At 53.1% G+C, this 14,471-nt stretch overlaps 1 protein-coding gene across 2 annotated transcripts in view; it reads left to right on the top strand.

Moving 5' to 3' along the window:
• The window catches only part of Scube1 (signal peptide, CUB domain and EGF like domain containing 1), a 118,081-nt gene that overhangs the window by 40,726 nt on the left and 62,884 nt on the right, over positions 1 to 14,471 (top strand). For both annotated transcript variants that reach the window (XM_075960193.1, XM_075960191.1), the window contains exon 4: positions 9,373 to 9,507. In XM_075960193.1, the coding sequence (XP_075816308.1) occupies positions 9,373 to 9,507 (135 nt within the window). The remainder of the gene's footprint in view (positions 1 to 9,372; positions 9,508 to 14,471) is intronic.

The following is a 14,471-nucleotide window of genomic DNA, read 5'->3' as shown; positions in this document are numbered from 1 at the left end:
CTGGTGAGCATGCAGCCAGAGTGGTCACCATAGACTTTGGTGGCCAAGAAAAGGGGAGCCTGTTTGTGGGTCCTTCCTTTGGGGCTTCAGGAAGTGGGTAACATGGTGAGGTTATCGTGTGGAGAGAAATAACCCAGGTAGTGGGGACAGCATAAACACAGAGGAGGGGGTGAAGGGTAAAAACAGGTATACAGGGGCTGGTCAGCTGTCCCAGTGGGAGAGGTAAGGAGATTAGACTTGTGGTTGGGGGTTTTGCAGCAGGTTCAGCTGTCAAAGGGAGCAGATATAGGGGTGGGAAGGTGGTTTTGAGATTGACAGCCAGGTGTTTGGGTCAAGTGTCTATGAGCAGTGCTGCCCTGTGGTAAGACAGAGGCTAAGGGTCTGACAGGACTGTTTGGCTCTGTTCTTCCATGGGACGTGGTGTTAGGTCAGCTTGGACTCTGGGAGGTCATATACCTGCTGGACATCCAAGCAGGTACCACACTGGCCAGTGAGCAGGTTTAGAGGATGGGAGAGTGGGTGCTAGCAGTGAGGGAAGAGTCTCAGTTATCCAGAGATGCTATGGGGTCACCGTCAGATCTCCCGAGAGCAGAGTGTAGACAGGGAAAAGGGTGGGGCCCCGGAGGAGCCCAGGCCTCACTGTCCCCAGCTCTGGGTGGAGCTTCCATGTCTCAGTGGTCCCAGCATTGGTAAAGGATGGTGGGCAGAGTGGGAATCCCTGACCGTTTATCTGACAAGGGCCTGGTACCCGGGGTGTAGAAAGCACTTAGATACTCCACACGACTGAGAGCCACTAAAGCCACGCAGGGACAGCATTAGGTTGTACAAAAAAGAGCAGAAGGATTTGGGTAGACAGTCCTTTAAGGAAGTTGCCACTAGGCCTTCGGGAAACTGTTTGAGGTTGTTAGTATTCAGGGAAGTGTAACTAGAAGCCAGGAGATACCAGTTCACCCACTAGAGTGGCCCTTTGAACAGGAAATAGCAGGTGCTGACTATGGGTGTTGAGATCCAGACATCCCACCCTTCGCTGGTGGCAGTGTAGAGTGATGTGGCCCAATAGAAAACAGTTGGACAGTGTCTCAAAAGTTAGACATAGGGAGACGGGAGAGATGGCTCAGTATTTAAGGCATTTCTGTCCTTTCAGAGGACCTGAGTTTGAGTCTTAGCACCCACATCAGGTGGTTCACAGCCACCTGCAACTCCAGCTCCAGGGAAGCCAATATCCTCTTCTGGATTCTATCGGTACCTATGTATAAACTCATATACAGACATATAGAATTTTAAATAAAAATAAGCCGGGTCTGGTGACACACGTCTTTAATCCCAGCATTCGGGAAGCAGAGGCAAGTGGATCCTTGGAAGTTCAAGGTCAGCCTGATCTACACAGCTACGGAAGTAGTTCTAGGACAGCCAAGGCTACACTAAGAAACCCTGTCTCAAAAACTAAAAATAAAACTGGGAGGGGGCTAGGTCCACGGCTAGTGAGATAAGGCCATTTGCTACCCAGATTGAGGATCCAAGATCATTCCCCAGAACCTGCATGACAGGAAAGAACCAGTTCCACAAGCTGACCTCTGACTTCCACACACCTGCCTTGGTATTACCCCCCAACACACACACTAAATAAATGAACAAATATAAAATAAAATTAGATATAGATTTATCATATCATCCAACAATGCTACTCCTTAGCATAGGTCCAAGAGAATTAAAACATGTCCACCCAAAAACCTCTATGTGAATATCCACAGCATGATTCTCAATTGCACCGAAGTCAAAAACAACCCTAATGTCCATTAGTTGGTGAATAAATAAAACCGTGACAGATATGTAGACAGGATTATTACTCAGCCATATAATATGGGGAAGCTTCTAATGCATGCTACAAACACTGTGCTGTGTCAAAGAAGCCAGACACAAAAGGACAAGCAGTGAGTAATCATCATGGTGAAATGTCAGGAGCAGGTAAATACAGAGACAGAGTAGACCTGTGGTCCCGGGGGGCGGGATTCATTAGGAAGGGGCACATCGTTATTGTTTGAGGGAAGAACATGTTCCAGAATTAGTAGCCATGGTTACACGACATAGCAGGTGTGCTAAAAAAAATGGCCAAGGTGCACCCCAAGGCGTGAATTGCATCTCCATTCTAAAAAGCAACTGTAGAAAGGAAAGATCCGGAGAGCGCTGTCCCACACACTGTGAGCAGACCACACGCACAGTTCCGCCCCTTGGTTCTGGTCAGCATTAAACACAGTCATAAGCTGACCACCTCCCACCCCCCCGAGAGAAGTCCTGGGAGGTGAGCGACCCAGAGCTACGTCAGGAGGGAGGCAGTTTAAGGAACTCCTCCGCTCAGAGACCAGAAGGCCAGGCAGGCTGAACTCTCCCTTCTCATGTGGCCTGTTGTCACTTTTCCAATTTAGAAGGGACTTGGCTGTCCGGCATGCTGTGCCTGCCATCCCTGGAGACTCAAGACACTCACTGCTCACATTTGTTGGGAGCCATGTGGGCCAGATCTGGCGCTGAGGGTTTTGACTGTGTGCTTACTCTAACACCCCCCTATATCCCAACACTTCAACGCTATATGACCATCCCTGCCTTACAGAGAAAGAAACCCAGGCCTTGAATTGAAAGGCTCAGCAGCCTGAGGTCAGAGCTAGCTGGCTCGTGCCCCATCTGGTGTGGCCTGTGGGAAAAGATCCAGACCCCATAGGCAGCGACCACAGGGTCATAGGCAGTTCTAAGGGGGAGCAGTCGAAAGCCTGAACTAAGCAACAAATCTGTGTCCTTAGGGACACAGAACTCTGCTGGGGGGTGGGGGGGGCTGGTTAGCAGCTGGCTTCAGAAGGCAGGAGCCTGAGGAGAAGCAGTGCCTGGATGCAGGCAACTCCAGCAGAGCCTGGCCCTCCTGGCTGGGCTTGGGGGTTAGCAGAGGGCTTGCTAGTCTAGAGAGCTGAGCTCCACACAGGCCTCTCTCAGCCCTGAGTCCAGACTTGGATCCTGCCCAAGAGGCTGCACACTGCTGACCTGCAGGGGACCCAGGAGCCACGGAGAAGGCTGCAGATGACACCCAGAGCGGGAAACAGACAGGTCCTCAGTGACCCGCTTATCCCTCCTGCATGCTGAGCCAGAGAACTTGACGGTTCAGGAGTATCTTATTCTACCAGAACTCAGGCCCCAGATCGCTAAGACCCATGTGTATTTTACCCGAAATCGAATCCATCTGGTTCTCGTTTATTTACACTTAACTCATCAAATGCAATTTTGCAAGAGTCATTCGATAGCCAAGAGGCATTTCTGCCTCAGCTGCCCTTCAGAAGGGAGTGGGGCGGGGGTGGGGGTAGGGCACTGCTTCTGCCAGGACCAGGTGGCAGAGCTCAGTGGCAGAGGTTGAACCTGGTTCCACCAATGAGCCTGCGCCTCCGTCCCCGCCTACAGGCTGCTGGGAGCCTGTTGCAAGGCCTGATACACAGTGGACTCTGGGCAGCCACAGAAACATGGGTGGGGTCCCCTCCAAACACAGAGTCCCTGTGTCGAACTGTGAGTGTTCGTGGGAAGCACAAAGCAACCGAAGCAGGATCAAGGAGCAATTTCTAGTTATAAATAACTGCAAACCCCGGCTCCTCGTCCAAAAGAGGACAAACAACCCACTATTAATAAAAAAAAAAACAAACAGCCCCACCTGGGGCCACGCAGCAGCCCCTGGGAGCAAACCACAGGCCTCTTGCAAACCGTCCTCCAGAAGCCTATGGCCTGGCCTTAGAGACCCTTCCTGTGGGGAGACGGCCCCAGCCCTGACATGACCCCGCAGGGCTGGTGGGGCTGAAGAGTGAGGCTGTGTCCACAGAAAAAAGCGGGATAGGAGTCACGGCTAAGGGCTGCCTGCTCCAGTGTCAGAGCCAGGCTTGGGTCTGTGCTGGGCGGTGACTCCAGAGACCCTGTGAGGCTCTATCACAGATGCCGCGTCCTGTTGAAGCTGCGCACGCGCGGGGGCCACGCCTTTGAAGTGTGCATCAGAGGGAAGCTGGAAGATGTGCATAGAATGGACATCTATGTAGGGGGACACCGAGGTCTAAGATGGCTGTGTCATGGGAGTTGGGGAGACAGATGGACTAGGTGTGGGAGACAAGTTAGCAGCCCTGGTGACTGCTGGGGTGGGATACAGACTAAAGTATTGTTGGGAAATGGGGTGCTTCTCAGACCTGGATGGCCAGGGGAGGTTTCAGGGCAGGCTGAGTGAGGTGGCATCTTCTGTCTCCTTGGGTACCCAGGCCTTCCTAGGCTCCAGCAGTCTCGCCTGTCACTGGCTACTGCCTTTAACTGAAGGAACAACTACCGAATAGTATTCCTACTGAGGGTCACCTTGGGGACCTCCTGAGGCCCAACTTCCTCCCCATTTGTTGTCTAACACCTCAGATAGCCAAAAATGGGGGGCACTCCGTACAGAAGTACACTTTGCGTTAAAGGAGGGGACCTGTTCATCCTCCAGAAGTCCTGGCATCCCTTGCCAAGCTGGGGCTTCAAGATAAGCTCTTTGTTCTGAGTCCTTAGCCCTGCCACCCGACTCAGGGTCTCCTCTAGAACCTCCTGGAATCTGCCTCATAGCTTAGTTCCAGTGCCCAGGGCTTCCCTGCCTTCTAGGAAGCCCCACTGTGGTTATAAAGGAAGATGGTAGAATGTCAAAAGCAAGATGTCCCCACCGCCACCCGTGCTGTTCCAGGACCCTCGGGGGTCTCGCTGCACACAGGTTCAGTCTTGCTTGCACCTAAGGGTTAGCCACACCCTGCTTGTCAAGCTACTCCGAGAACGTCTCCAAGAGTATCACTCTGCGGACTCGACTGTGTTTCTTGAGAGCTTTACATGGTCACCCAGCTCAAGACACACCTCCATGCCGGGGCTCATCTCTCCCAGCTGTCTGAGCTAGCATGCGGGACCTCGCCAGTCATGGGGGCTTCCAGAACTCTCCTCCTGCTGCAGTCCTGTCTCTCTGTGCCCTGCCCTGCCAATCCTCCAGCCTCAGCTCACACATCTCCCTGTGCTAGAAGGCCAGGGTTTACATCACCCCCTCCAGGAAGCCCGCCATCCCCGTTTACTGCTCTAAAACCCCAAGTAGCGTTCAGTGTCTATGGATGCAGAAGGGCAAGGGGTTGGTCTGAGGAGACGAGGCTGTCCCTGGAGAAGGGTATAAGCGCATATGAACAGGGCACATTCTGGTACTAGGGAAGCGGGCTCCTGGAGAGTGGCATAGAGAGCCTGCTCAGGTCCCTCTGGATGCCTGGTGTCTTAGTCAGGGCTTCCATTGCTGTGAAGAGACACGGTGGCCGAGGCGACTCTTATAGAGGAAAAACATTTCATGGGGGGAGGGGGCTTACATTTTCAGAGGTTCTGTCCACTGTCATCAGGTGTGACGTGGTGGTGCACAGACAGACATGGTGCTGGAGAAGGAGCTGAGAGTTCTATATCTTGCAGGCAACAGAAAGTGGTCTGAGACACTGGGTGGTATCTAGAGTTTATTTAAGACCTCAAAGCCCACCTCCATAGTGACACACTTACTCCCCACTCCCTTTGGGGGGGGGCGCATTTTCTTTCAAACCACCACACATGGTGAGCCAAGACAGCACTCTGCTGCAGCAGCCAGCCTCCTTCTGAAAACTGAGCTGAGATATCACCTCCCACCCCAGGGAGCTCACACCCTAGACTGTCAGGTATGGCCTTCTGTCCTGCCACCCCAGGCCTGCCTCTTGTGAAAGAGATACAAGCTTATCCCCACTCATGGCAGGGGTGGCACAGCAGGACCTGTGGTCCAGGCAATGGAAATGAGGAACTACCCTCCGCCCCGTGGGTCTCTGACTAAGTTCTTCTCGCCGATGGGAGAGCACCCTATCCTTTGGGTTTTGAGACAGTCTCTTTCCATCTCTCTCCTCTTCTGAGAACCAGAGGTGATACGAACTAGACCCGGGAGTTGGGGTGGGAAGGGTTCCTGAGTGGATCTAGCGAGCAGTGTCTCCTAAGCTGCGGCTGGAACTAGCGTCAGGCATCCATCTGTGAAGTGACTGGACCTCTGACTGTTGGAGGGGGCGTTCCCAACAAGATCAAACACACAGTCCATCAGTAAGAACAATTACGATTCCATAGAGAGAGAGAAAAGCCTACTTGCACCCCAGTGCCCCAAGTGGCTCCCTGGAGGACAGTCTGCAGACCCTGCCATGCTTCTTGAAGACAAGGCCCCATACTGCCCATGAGCTAATGGAAAACAGAGCAGACCTTAGAGAGCCCTGTTATGGACTCCCTTCTGGCCCTGAGGACGCCTCTCATGGTAAGATGCACCCCGTGCTGGGTCACAGTGTGCCGGCTAACTCCAAGGAACAGCCAAGGGACTGTTTCTCCGTGGTGCTCTGCCAGTTGACCCCCATCTGGTCTAGGTGGTAAGCAGACTTCCCATGATCCCAGCTACACCAGCTGATCATCCTCCAGCCGCCATGAGTCCTCTTTGAGAGCCTGAGATGCTGAGTGTCTATAGAAGAGGTCATGAGTGTGGCCTCAGGCTGTATAGGGACTCAGTGTCCCCAGTACTTTCTACCCTACTTGGGTAGGATGTGGGGCCCTGTTTGGACACAGTAGAAAAGGATGCAGAGGGACAGCTCTTTTTTCCCGCCTGCTTAATCTTGGGGTTTTATCATTTGGGAGCAAGGGAAAGACATGTTTACATGGCCTTGCATTTGTTTCAAATTATTCATCAGTGTTGGCGAGTCATTGTTCCCCGCTAGTATAAACAGCCCTGTCCCAACAGCACAGCCACCCTGCCAGATCACTGAGGGCCTGTGGATGCCTTATGTCAACTGCCCTGGTTCCTAGCTTTTGGTGAGGTGCAGAGCTGGGCCAGGCCAGATGCCTGTGGATGGGTGGCATTCAGGCCAAGGCCACATTTCTGCCCCATGCAGGGCACTGGAGGGTGCATTTGTGCTTTGTTTGTCTTGCAATGGAGACTTGGCCTGAACTAGAGTCTGGGAGCCAGGAGAGAGGCAGTGATGCATGGCAGCAAGCACACCTGCCTCCCAGGGTCAGAGCTCATGGTCAGCCGTGTGCTAAGACGCAGGCACAGGCGCCTACCTCTCTCTGTGCAGTTGAGTCAGACATAGGACTCAGCCCAGAGACAGTCACTCTCTGCATCCGCGCTGTTCATGGACCGCGTCTTATGGGTCTCAGGAGTGTGTGTTTAAGTTGATCCCAGACTCAAGCTCAGGAGGGAGCGGGTTCTTCATAACCGGTCTGAATATGCTTTGGGCACAGCCAGCCAAACAAGGTATCTGTGGGCTCTTGCTCTGGGGTTCTGGCCTCAAGGTGAGTTCTGCCTTCACTCGGACCTACTGCGCGGGCCACCCAGGTCACGTCAGCTCGCTGAGTGTCCGATGACCAATGGATGCCATGCAGTTATTAACACACCCTATCACATGAGCTGCTGAGGCCTAGTGAGGCCCCTCAGTCCACAGGAAGCGCCCAGGATGCTGGCTTCCTGTTGCTCAGGTGACCAGACAGTGCCCAGGGCAGACCCTCCTGCAACATGGAAGATGTGCTTTGGGGTTCACCAAGTGAAGGTACTCCATGTACTTTGGGATTCACTAAGGAAAGGTGAACTGGACCAGCAGGAAGCCGTCAACAAGACTGTAGAGAAGGCTATTCAACCAGTTAGCAATGCCCCCAGTCATCCTCACCATCGCCCCCCACCACCCCCATGGCTACCGCACCTCCCAGGTCAGTCTCTGGGCCTGCTGCTCCTCTCAGCAAGAGCCACCTTTACGTGTGAGCTGCAACCTTTGGTGGCTTTTAGAGTTGAGAGATCTGTTTCCCTCCTCTGACAGCCACACAGCTGACATTTGAGCTTGCCGGAGAATAATGATGCTCCACGCTGTGGGCCTCAAAGGCAGCCATGCGGTCTCCTGGGTGGTAAAGTGGTCTGCAGCCCTCAAGCCTAAATAGGACCCAGCTGACAGTGCTGGAGAGCCAAGCTGTCCCCAGTTCAGTGCAGGTCATCGCCTGCCTCTACCTTTTTCCCCCCTCACATCCTTTTGGTCTCTATAGCAAAAGATGTCTGTTTTAAAAAGCATAGGAAATTTACAGTGCCAGCGTGTGTGTGCACATATGCATACAAAGGAAATGTGTGTGTGTGTGTGTGTGTGTGTGTGTGTGTGTGTGTGTGTGTGTGTTGGAGCCTGGGGATTGGCTGGGCACAGCCAGTAGCTCCATACGCACATTGCTTTGTGGTTTTATGTATTTGCCTATTAAAATGACAATACAGCCATGGAACATTAAGGTTTAAGAAGCCCTTCTTTCATTAAACAAACCGACAGAGTAGGGGGTTATGACTCTGGTAATTGAAACATGCTGTTCTGCTCAGGACCGGAGCTCCCTAAAGGCCCTTTCAGCCAGTCACACCCTTTGTGCCAGCAGCCTCTGGTCAGAAGTGAGCATCGGCCCTGAGCCGGTGCCTCCCGCAGAGTGGGAAAGACCTCTTGGCAGCCTTCCCCGGCAGCCCTGGCAGCCAGAGGTCAGGGTCTTTTCAAATCTTCCCCTCACCCTCCTAGCTTTTGAAATCAATCTGCCAAGCTGAGACCTTCAGGGTGGCGCAGGCTGCCCTGACCTCCAGCCTCCCCCTCAGGGCTCCAGGGCCTTGTGCTGTCAGCTGGAAACCCGAGGTGAGTTGAAGAAATGGGGAATGGTGGCTGCGGTTAGCTGAGCTCCGTGTTAGGGAGACACTTTGGTTTGCACCATCATCCTGGGGAGAAGAGTCCGGTGTAAGGCCGCGTTTGGGAGTTAATGTGCTGGGTCTGAAGGCTACCCCTGTCACTTCCCATGTAACCTGGCACAGATTCCTCGTCTATAAATGGGCTAACACCTGCATCTGATAGGGTTGGTGCAAGGACCAGAGTTAACATAGGAAAGATGCTTAGAACTGTGCTAGGCACCCAGGAATCAGTCAGCCCTTGTAACTGACTACTTCTGGGGTATATTGGGGTGTTCTATTGTGAGGGATTACTATGGAATACCATGGAGTATGCCTGTGGAGTACTATGAAATACCTCTGGAGTACCCCCATGTAGTACCACCATAGTATGGTTCCACAGAGTACCCTTTGAAGTACCATCACAGCATGGTGCCGTGAAGTACCCCGTGTGGTACCATCATGGCACGGTGCCCTGGAGTACCCCGTGCGGGACCATCACAGCACGTGCCATGCAGAAGACCATGAAGTATTTCCGTTCTACAGCACCTCTGTGGAGACCCTTCATTAACCAACGGAGAACAGGATTGTGTCTGTAACCCACTAGCTCCAGGTGTGACGTCTCCTCTCCCCTTCTCTCCCTCTTCTCACAGATGTGGATGAATGTCAAGACAACAATGGCGGCTGCCAGCAGATCTGCGTCAATGCCATGGGCAGCTATGAGTGTCAGTGCCACAGTGGCTTCTTTCTCAGTGATAACCAACACACCTGCATACACCGCTCCAATGGTAAGTACAGCCTATGCTGACCAGGCATGCCTCCCAACCCTGCGGAAACAGACAGGCAGCCCTCTCCACATGTGGATTCCAGAAGCCTCAGGGTCAGGGTAGGGGTTCTCAGTGGTGATCTCCGTGGCTATCGTGTGTTACCAGTGTGAGTCTTGGTAGAAATATTTCTATTCCTTCCCTCTGCCAACTGTTGGTATTTCTCCTGTCTGTATGTGCTGAGGCCGAGACCCCATGTTTGCCAGACCCCTTGAAAAAGGCTGATGTCACATTATATATCTCCATAAGCCTCTAGCACCCATGATTATCTGCTTCCTGTTCCTGGGTTACCAGCCTGCTGAGGGACCATGATGAGAGCCTGCGGCCCCTGGAGACCAGGAGGCATGGGGTGACTCAGCAGGCCGAGGCTAGATGAACTGAGCCAAGCCCAGCAGGTGAAGGTTCTTGGTGTCAGGGCACTGATGTTCTGATCCTGGAGGGTTTTGAAGCTTGGGCCTATGGCAGCAGGACTATCAGAAGCCAACACATGTGTGGAACCTGGACTGAGTGAACAGAAATAGCAAAGACGTAGGCTCATCAGCCGCTATGCAAGCTCCAGATCCCAAAGCAGGGCTGTGTACTACTGCAGAGAGGCCTAGCGAGACAGGGCCAAGAGCCAAGGCTCCCGGGGTCAGGCTGTCCTGTTATAGTCAAGACTGGAGATGTGACATTAACTAGAACAGCCCGCTGTCCCGTCTCCACGTCTGACCTTTGACAAGGAGGGAAAGCTGGAGATTTGCCAGGGGAAGACAGGCGCAAAGAAGGCTCGTGCTGGGCTTAGCTCCACAGAACCCAGGTGAGACCCTAGCTCCTCCATCCCTTTCCAGGACCACTCTTCAGCAAGCTCCTTGTATGCCTGGAGCCTCAGCCTCCTCATTCACAAGACAGCGGCCATGGCACTGGGCCAGCTGGGTGTCTGGAGCTACAAGGAGAGACTAGTGTGACCTGCTGGTGTTCCGTGGGGCTGCCAGGGGTGGTGGAGTGGGATTCTAGGACACTGTGTGTGGTTTCTGCTAGAAAGTGATTCCTGGGAAAAATAAAAAAGCAAAAATACATTTGAAATATATTAAGACGGTAAACCGGAAGTATTCTAGTAGTTTCTTAGATTGCCTGGGTTTATTTTGGCAATTTCCTCACAGACAAGTCTGGTGCACTGGCCCCTGGCACTAGTGTCCCCAGCACATGAAGGCCAAACTTGGTGTTTCCTGGACACTTGCTCCAGACACCAGAGCTACCACACACAGGTGGCCTCAGGAAGACAAGTGCTTATCTTGTTCCGAATACCACCTAGCTATGGTGCCACTAGACAGAGCTGTCCAAGATGGAGGCAAGGGATGTAAATGAGGACCTGAGTCCCCAGGGACCATAAGAAGCAGATGAGTGAGCCAGACAGGAAATGCATGTGGCAAGGCCCTGGACTCTGCCTATGTTGGGGGTGGGGGTTCTGGGAGGAACTTCCAGTCATGTTCCAGGAGGTTTTGTCCCCACCAGCACATGCTCAGTTCCTGCCTTTGGAGAGAACGTCGGGTGGGCTGTGGTGAGGCCATGCCTCTCGTTGAGTGTACAAGGAAGAACGGACGGGAGGATGCAAGAGGGCAGCTATAGCTGGTCCGATCTGCCTTGTCGGAATCTGCTGGGCTAAGAGGTTACAAATTTCGGTGTTTGCCTCAGGAGACGGGTGCGAGGAGGTAACAACCCCGGGGTGAGCAGGGAACTGCTGCCAGGGCACAGGCCTGAAGGCCACCATCACAGAGCACTCATAGGAGGCCGGGTGTGACCCCACTGACAAGGGAGGAAGTGAGGTTAGAGAAGCAGAGTTGGGACTGGAGCCAAGATGCGCTTGCTGTAGTCGGTTCTGTTCAGGTCATAAGACCTGTCAGAGAAGAAGCAGGTTGGTGGGACAGTGGCCAGAGCTGAAGGCCTCTGTGTGGAAGCCATGGCGGTACCGAAATCAAATGATGTAAAAGAGCCGCGTGGAAGTCTGAAGTCGCTAGGCCAGGTACGCGGACAGAGGCCTGGCAGTTTAGGAGCCAGGACTAGATGGTGAAATAGGATAGGCAAAAGGAGGGGAGCCCCAAGAGGGGAGCTGAGGATCCTGGGGCATGTGGGGGAGGTACGGGAGGGGTTTGTATGTTCTGAAGAGAGTAGCCATAGAACACTGGCGCTTGGAGGGGGGTCGGTGGCAGGAGATGACTCTTAAGGGGATTTAGGAACTCTAGGAACCTAGCGGCTAGGAGCGGAAGAGTTGTGTACTGGCTGGTATTGGGTATAGCCTTGGACACAGTTCATCCCACCCAAAAGCTCCCCTGGATTTTTACAAAGCTAGGAATACAGAGTTGGCCAAAATCCAGTTGTAGCACTTCATCACCAGTCTCTGTTGACTGACAGGTGGTTGAAAGAGGTCGCTTTCCTTATTGGGAACGTTGACTGGAATCTCTGGCTTCTCTAAGCTGGGCCATGCAGTCAATCCAACATGGGGATCTTCTGGAAGCCCATCTTGCAGGGCAAACGGCAATGCACTGTCCAAGCCTCCAGACTGGAGGAAAGTGTGCACAATGCCCGGGAGATGGCAGGACACTGGATCCTGGGCAGGCAGGTAGCCGACCTCCTGAAGCATAGTCTGTGGTTGTCACAAGTGCCCCCTGTAGCATCAGCCACAGTGACGAATCTTACCGCTCAAGAATCAGAGCCTGCCTGGAAGTGCTAGGACGGAGCACCTCGCCTCCCAAGTGGCCTCCGATTCTGTGGCTCCTGGGAAGGCGAATGGATTCCTCCTGTCACCTGACTGGCTAATTCCTCTCCAGATCTCTGGAATCCCCCTTGTAGCACGATTCATGAAAACTCAGAGACAGATATTGGGGTTCAACCTGAAAACCAGAAAAGCAAAGCAGCCAGCCAATGGCTCTTACCTTGACCTCAGTCCGAAAATGGTGGTCCTGCCTCCAGGAAACCTCAGAATGAGACTGAGACTGAGAGCTGTCTCCTCCCATATTATAATCCTCTCTAGTTCTGGGATTAAGGGCTTGCACCACTACTGCCCAGTTTCTATGGCAAACTAATGTGGCTACTGAGATTAAAGGTGTGTGTCATTGGTGCCTAGTCTGTAAGGCTGGCCAGTGTGGCCATTTTACTTTTCTGATCCTCAGACAAGTTTTATTTATTAAAATACAAATGAAATGCCACTACACCCCCTACCCACCCACCCAAAGCACAGACCTCTTTTGATTAGATGCATGCAGGGCCAAGGTCAGTCTGGGCTCCTGGCCCAGTAGGGAGGCCTCGAAGCTCAGTACTTCTGAGTAGCCTGGCTTCCCAGGCACCAGCATAAACCCTGGCCTGAGGCTTATGGATCAGGCCCAGGCTGGATTGGGAGCAATAGGCTCTTGGCTTCAGAGCCCCTGGGGCCTCTGCTGTAACTTCTGCCTCTTTGGGTCATTTGGCTGTTAAAACAACAACAACAAAAAGCCCTTAAGGGAAAAGCTTTGAAACACCCAATGTAAAACCTGCCCCAGTGATGTGCCATGGGGCCAGTTAAATCCTTCTGGTCCCCAGAACTTTGGCATGGCTTGACCTGACACTGATGATGCTCAGGCTGCACTGGATGAAAAGGGACCCTGGGGCTGTTGGATCTGGCTAGTCTCTCTGCTTAGTCTTTCCTGGTAAAGGCTTTGGTGTCCTGACAGCCCACAGGCCCACCTCTGCTCAGCCTCTGGCCCAAGTGCTAACAAGACCTCCTCTGACCTTCAACACCTCTGGTCTTCAGCCCAAGGGCCACTCCAGACTCAGCCCAGCCTCTGCTATCACTAGGCCAGCCACAGGCCTGACTACCCAGAGGCTAACATGCTGGGCTTCCTACCTCTCCCACCCCTACCCTTCCAATCCTTAAAGTATGTCAAGTTCCTGCTCCAAGAAGATATGTCCTCATGGATGGTTTTGCCCTTTTCCTCAGCGAAGTGTTATCTCCTCCAGTCTAGCCGACACTGGCTGGATGTGGAAGGGCCTCTCAAGGCCACCGACTCCAACCTTTGTGAAGAAATGTTACTCTGTCATCACCCCACTTACCGGTCCAGTTCATTGTTCCCAAGCCTGGTGCCTTTGGATCCTAGGTTGGGGCCATTTGATTTTCTTTTTCCCGTCTAGGAAAAGATTGACTGTGAAACCCTCTATGACTATGAGCTGGGACAAGCGCCTTGGGGATTCTGCAGATATGTTTTTCTCACCTGAGGGGTGGCCAATCGAGCCATCATACCCACGGTCACCTCATTGACTCTGGTGGCCTAATCATGAGTCCTGACCACCCCTGGTGGCCAATGGGGTGTGACGTTAAGGTGCACCTGCACCCCTGGTAGCCAGTGGGGTGTGACATTGAGATGCACCTGCCTCTTGTGCAGGAAACTGTTCCGCAGGGCTGTGCTTAGAGTCTCACTAGACACCTGCCATGGTCCAGCCTTGGCAGGGGCTGACGGCAGCAGAGTGAGAGGAAACCACCTTGTTGTAGGAAACAACACAAGCTCACAAGGGGGTTTCAGAGCTACATGTAGCCAAGCCTCGCCCTAGCCCCAACCCCTTTATTTAAATTTGAGATGACTCTCTGCTGTGTTGTCCATGTTTGCTTCATGCTCGCAGACTCCAGTGATGGGCTAGCCTCGGCCTCAGAGCAACTGACACTGCAGCTGTGCCTGTTCTAGCTGGTAGCTAACTCAAGAAGGAATGAGCCCAACAGGGTGTGGGTGGGGTAAGGAAGGAGCCCGGGGAGAGCAGGAGTTTGCAGTGGGAATGAGATAACTTGGGGCTAGTGAGGTCATCTAGCCCTGGACCAGTAGCCGCTGAGCCGGATAAACAGCCTCGGGCTGCTCTGATGATTAAAAAAAAAAAACTCAGAACTACTGGCCAGAGTGTTACACGGGTCTCTCTGCCGTTTTTCTGGA

The sequence above is a fragment of the Microtus pennsylvanicus genome, chromosome 2 (genome assembly GCF_037038515.1).
Source record: "Microtus pennsylvanicus isolate mMicPen1 chromosome 2, mMicPen1.hap1, whole genome shotgun sequence".
In the NCBI taxonomy this organism is placed as follows: domain Eukaryota; kingdom Metazoa; phylum Chordata; class Mammalia; order Rodentia; family Cricetidae; genus Microtus; species Microtus pennsylvanicus.
This window is presented reverse-complemented; position numbering and strand designations above follow the sequence as displayed.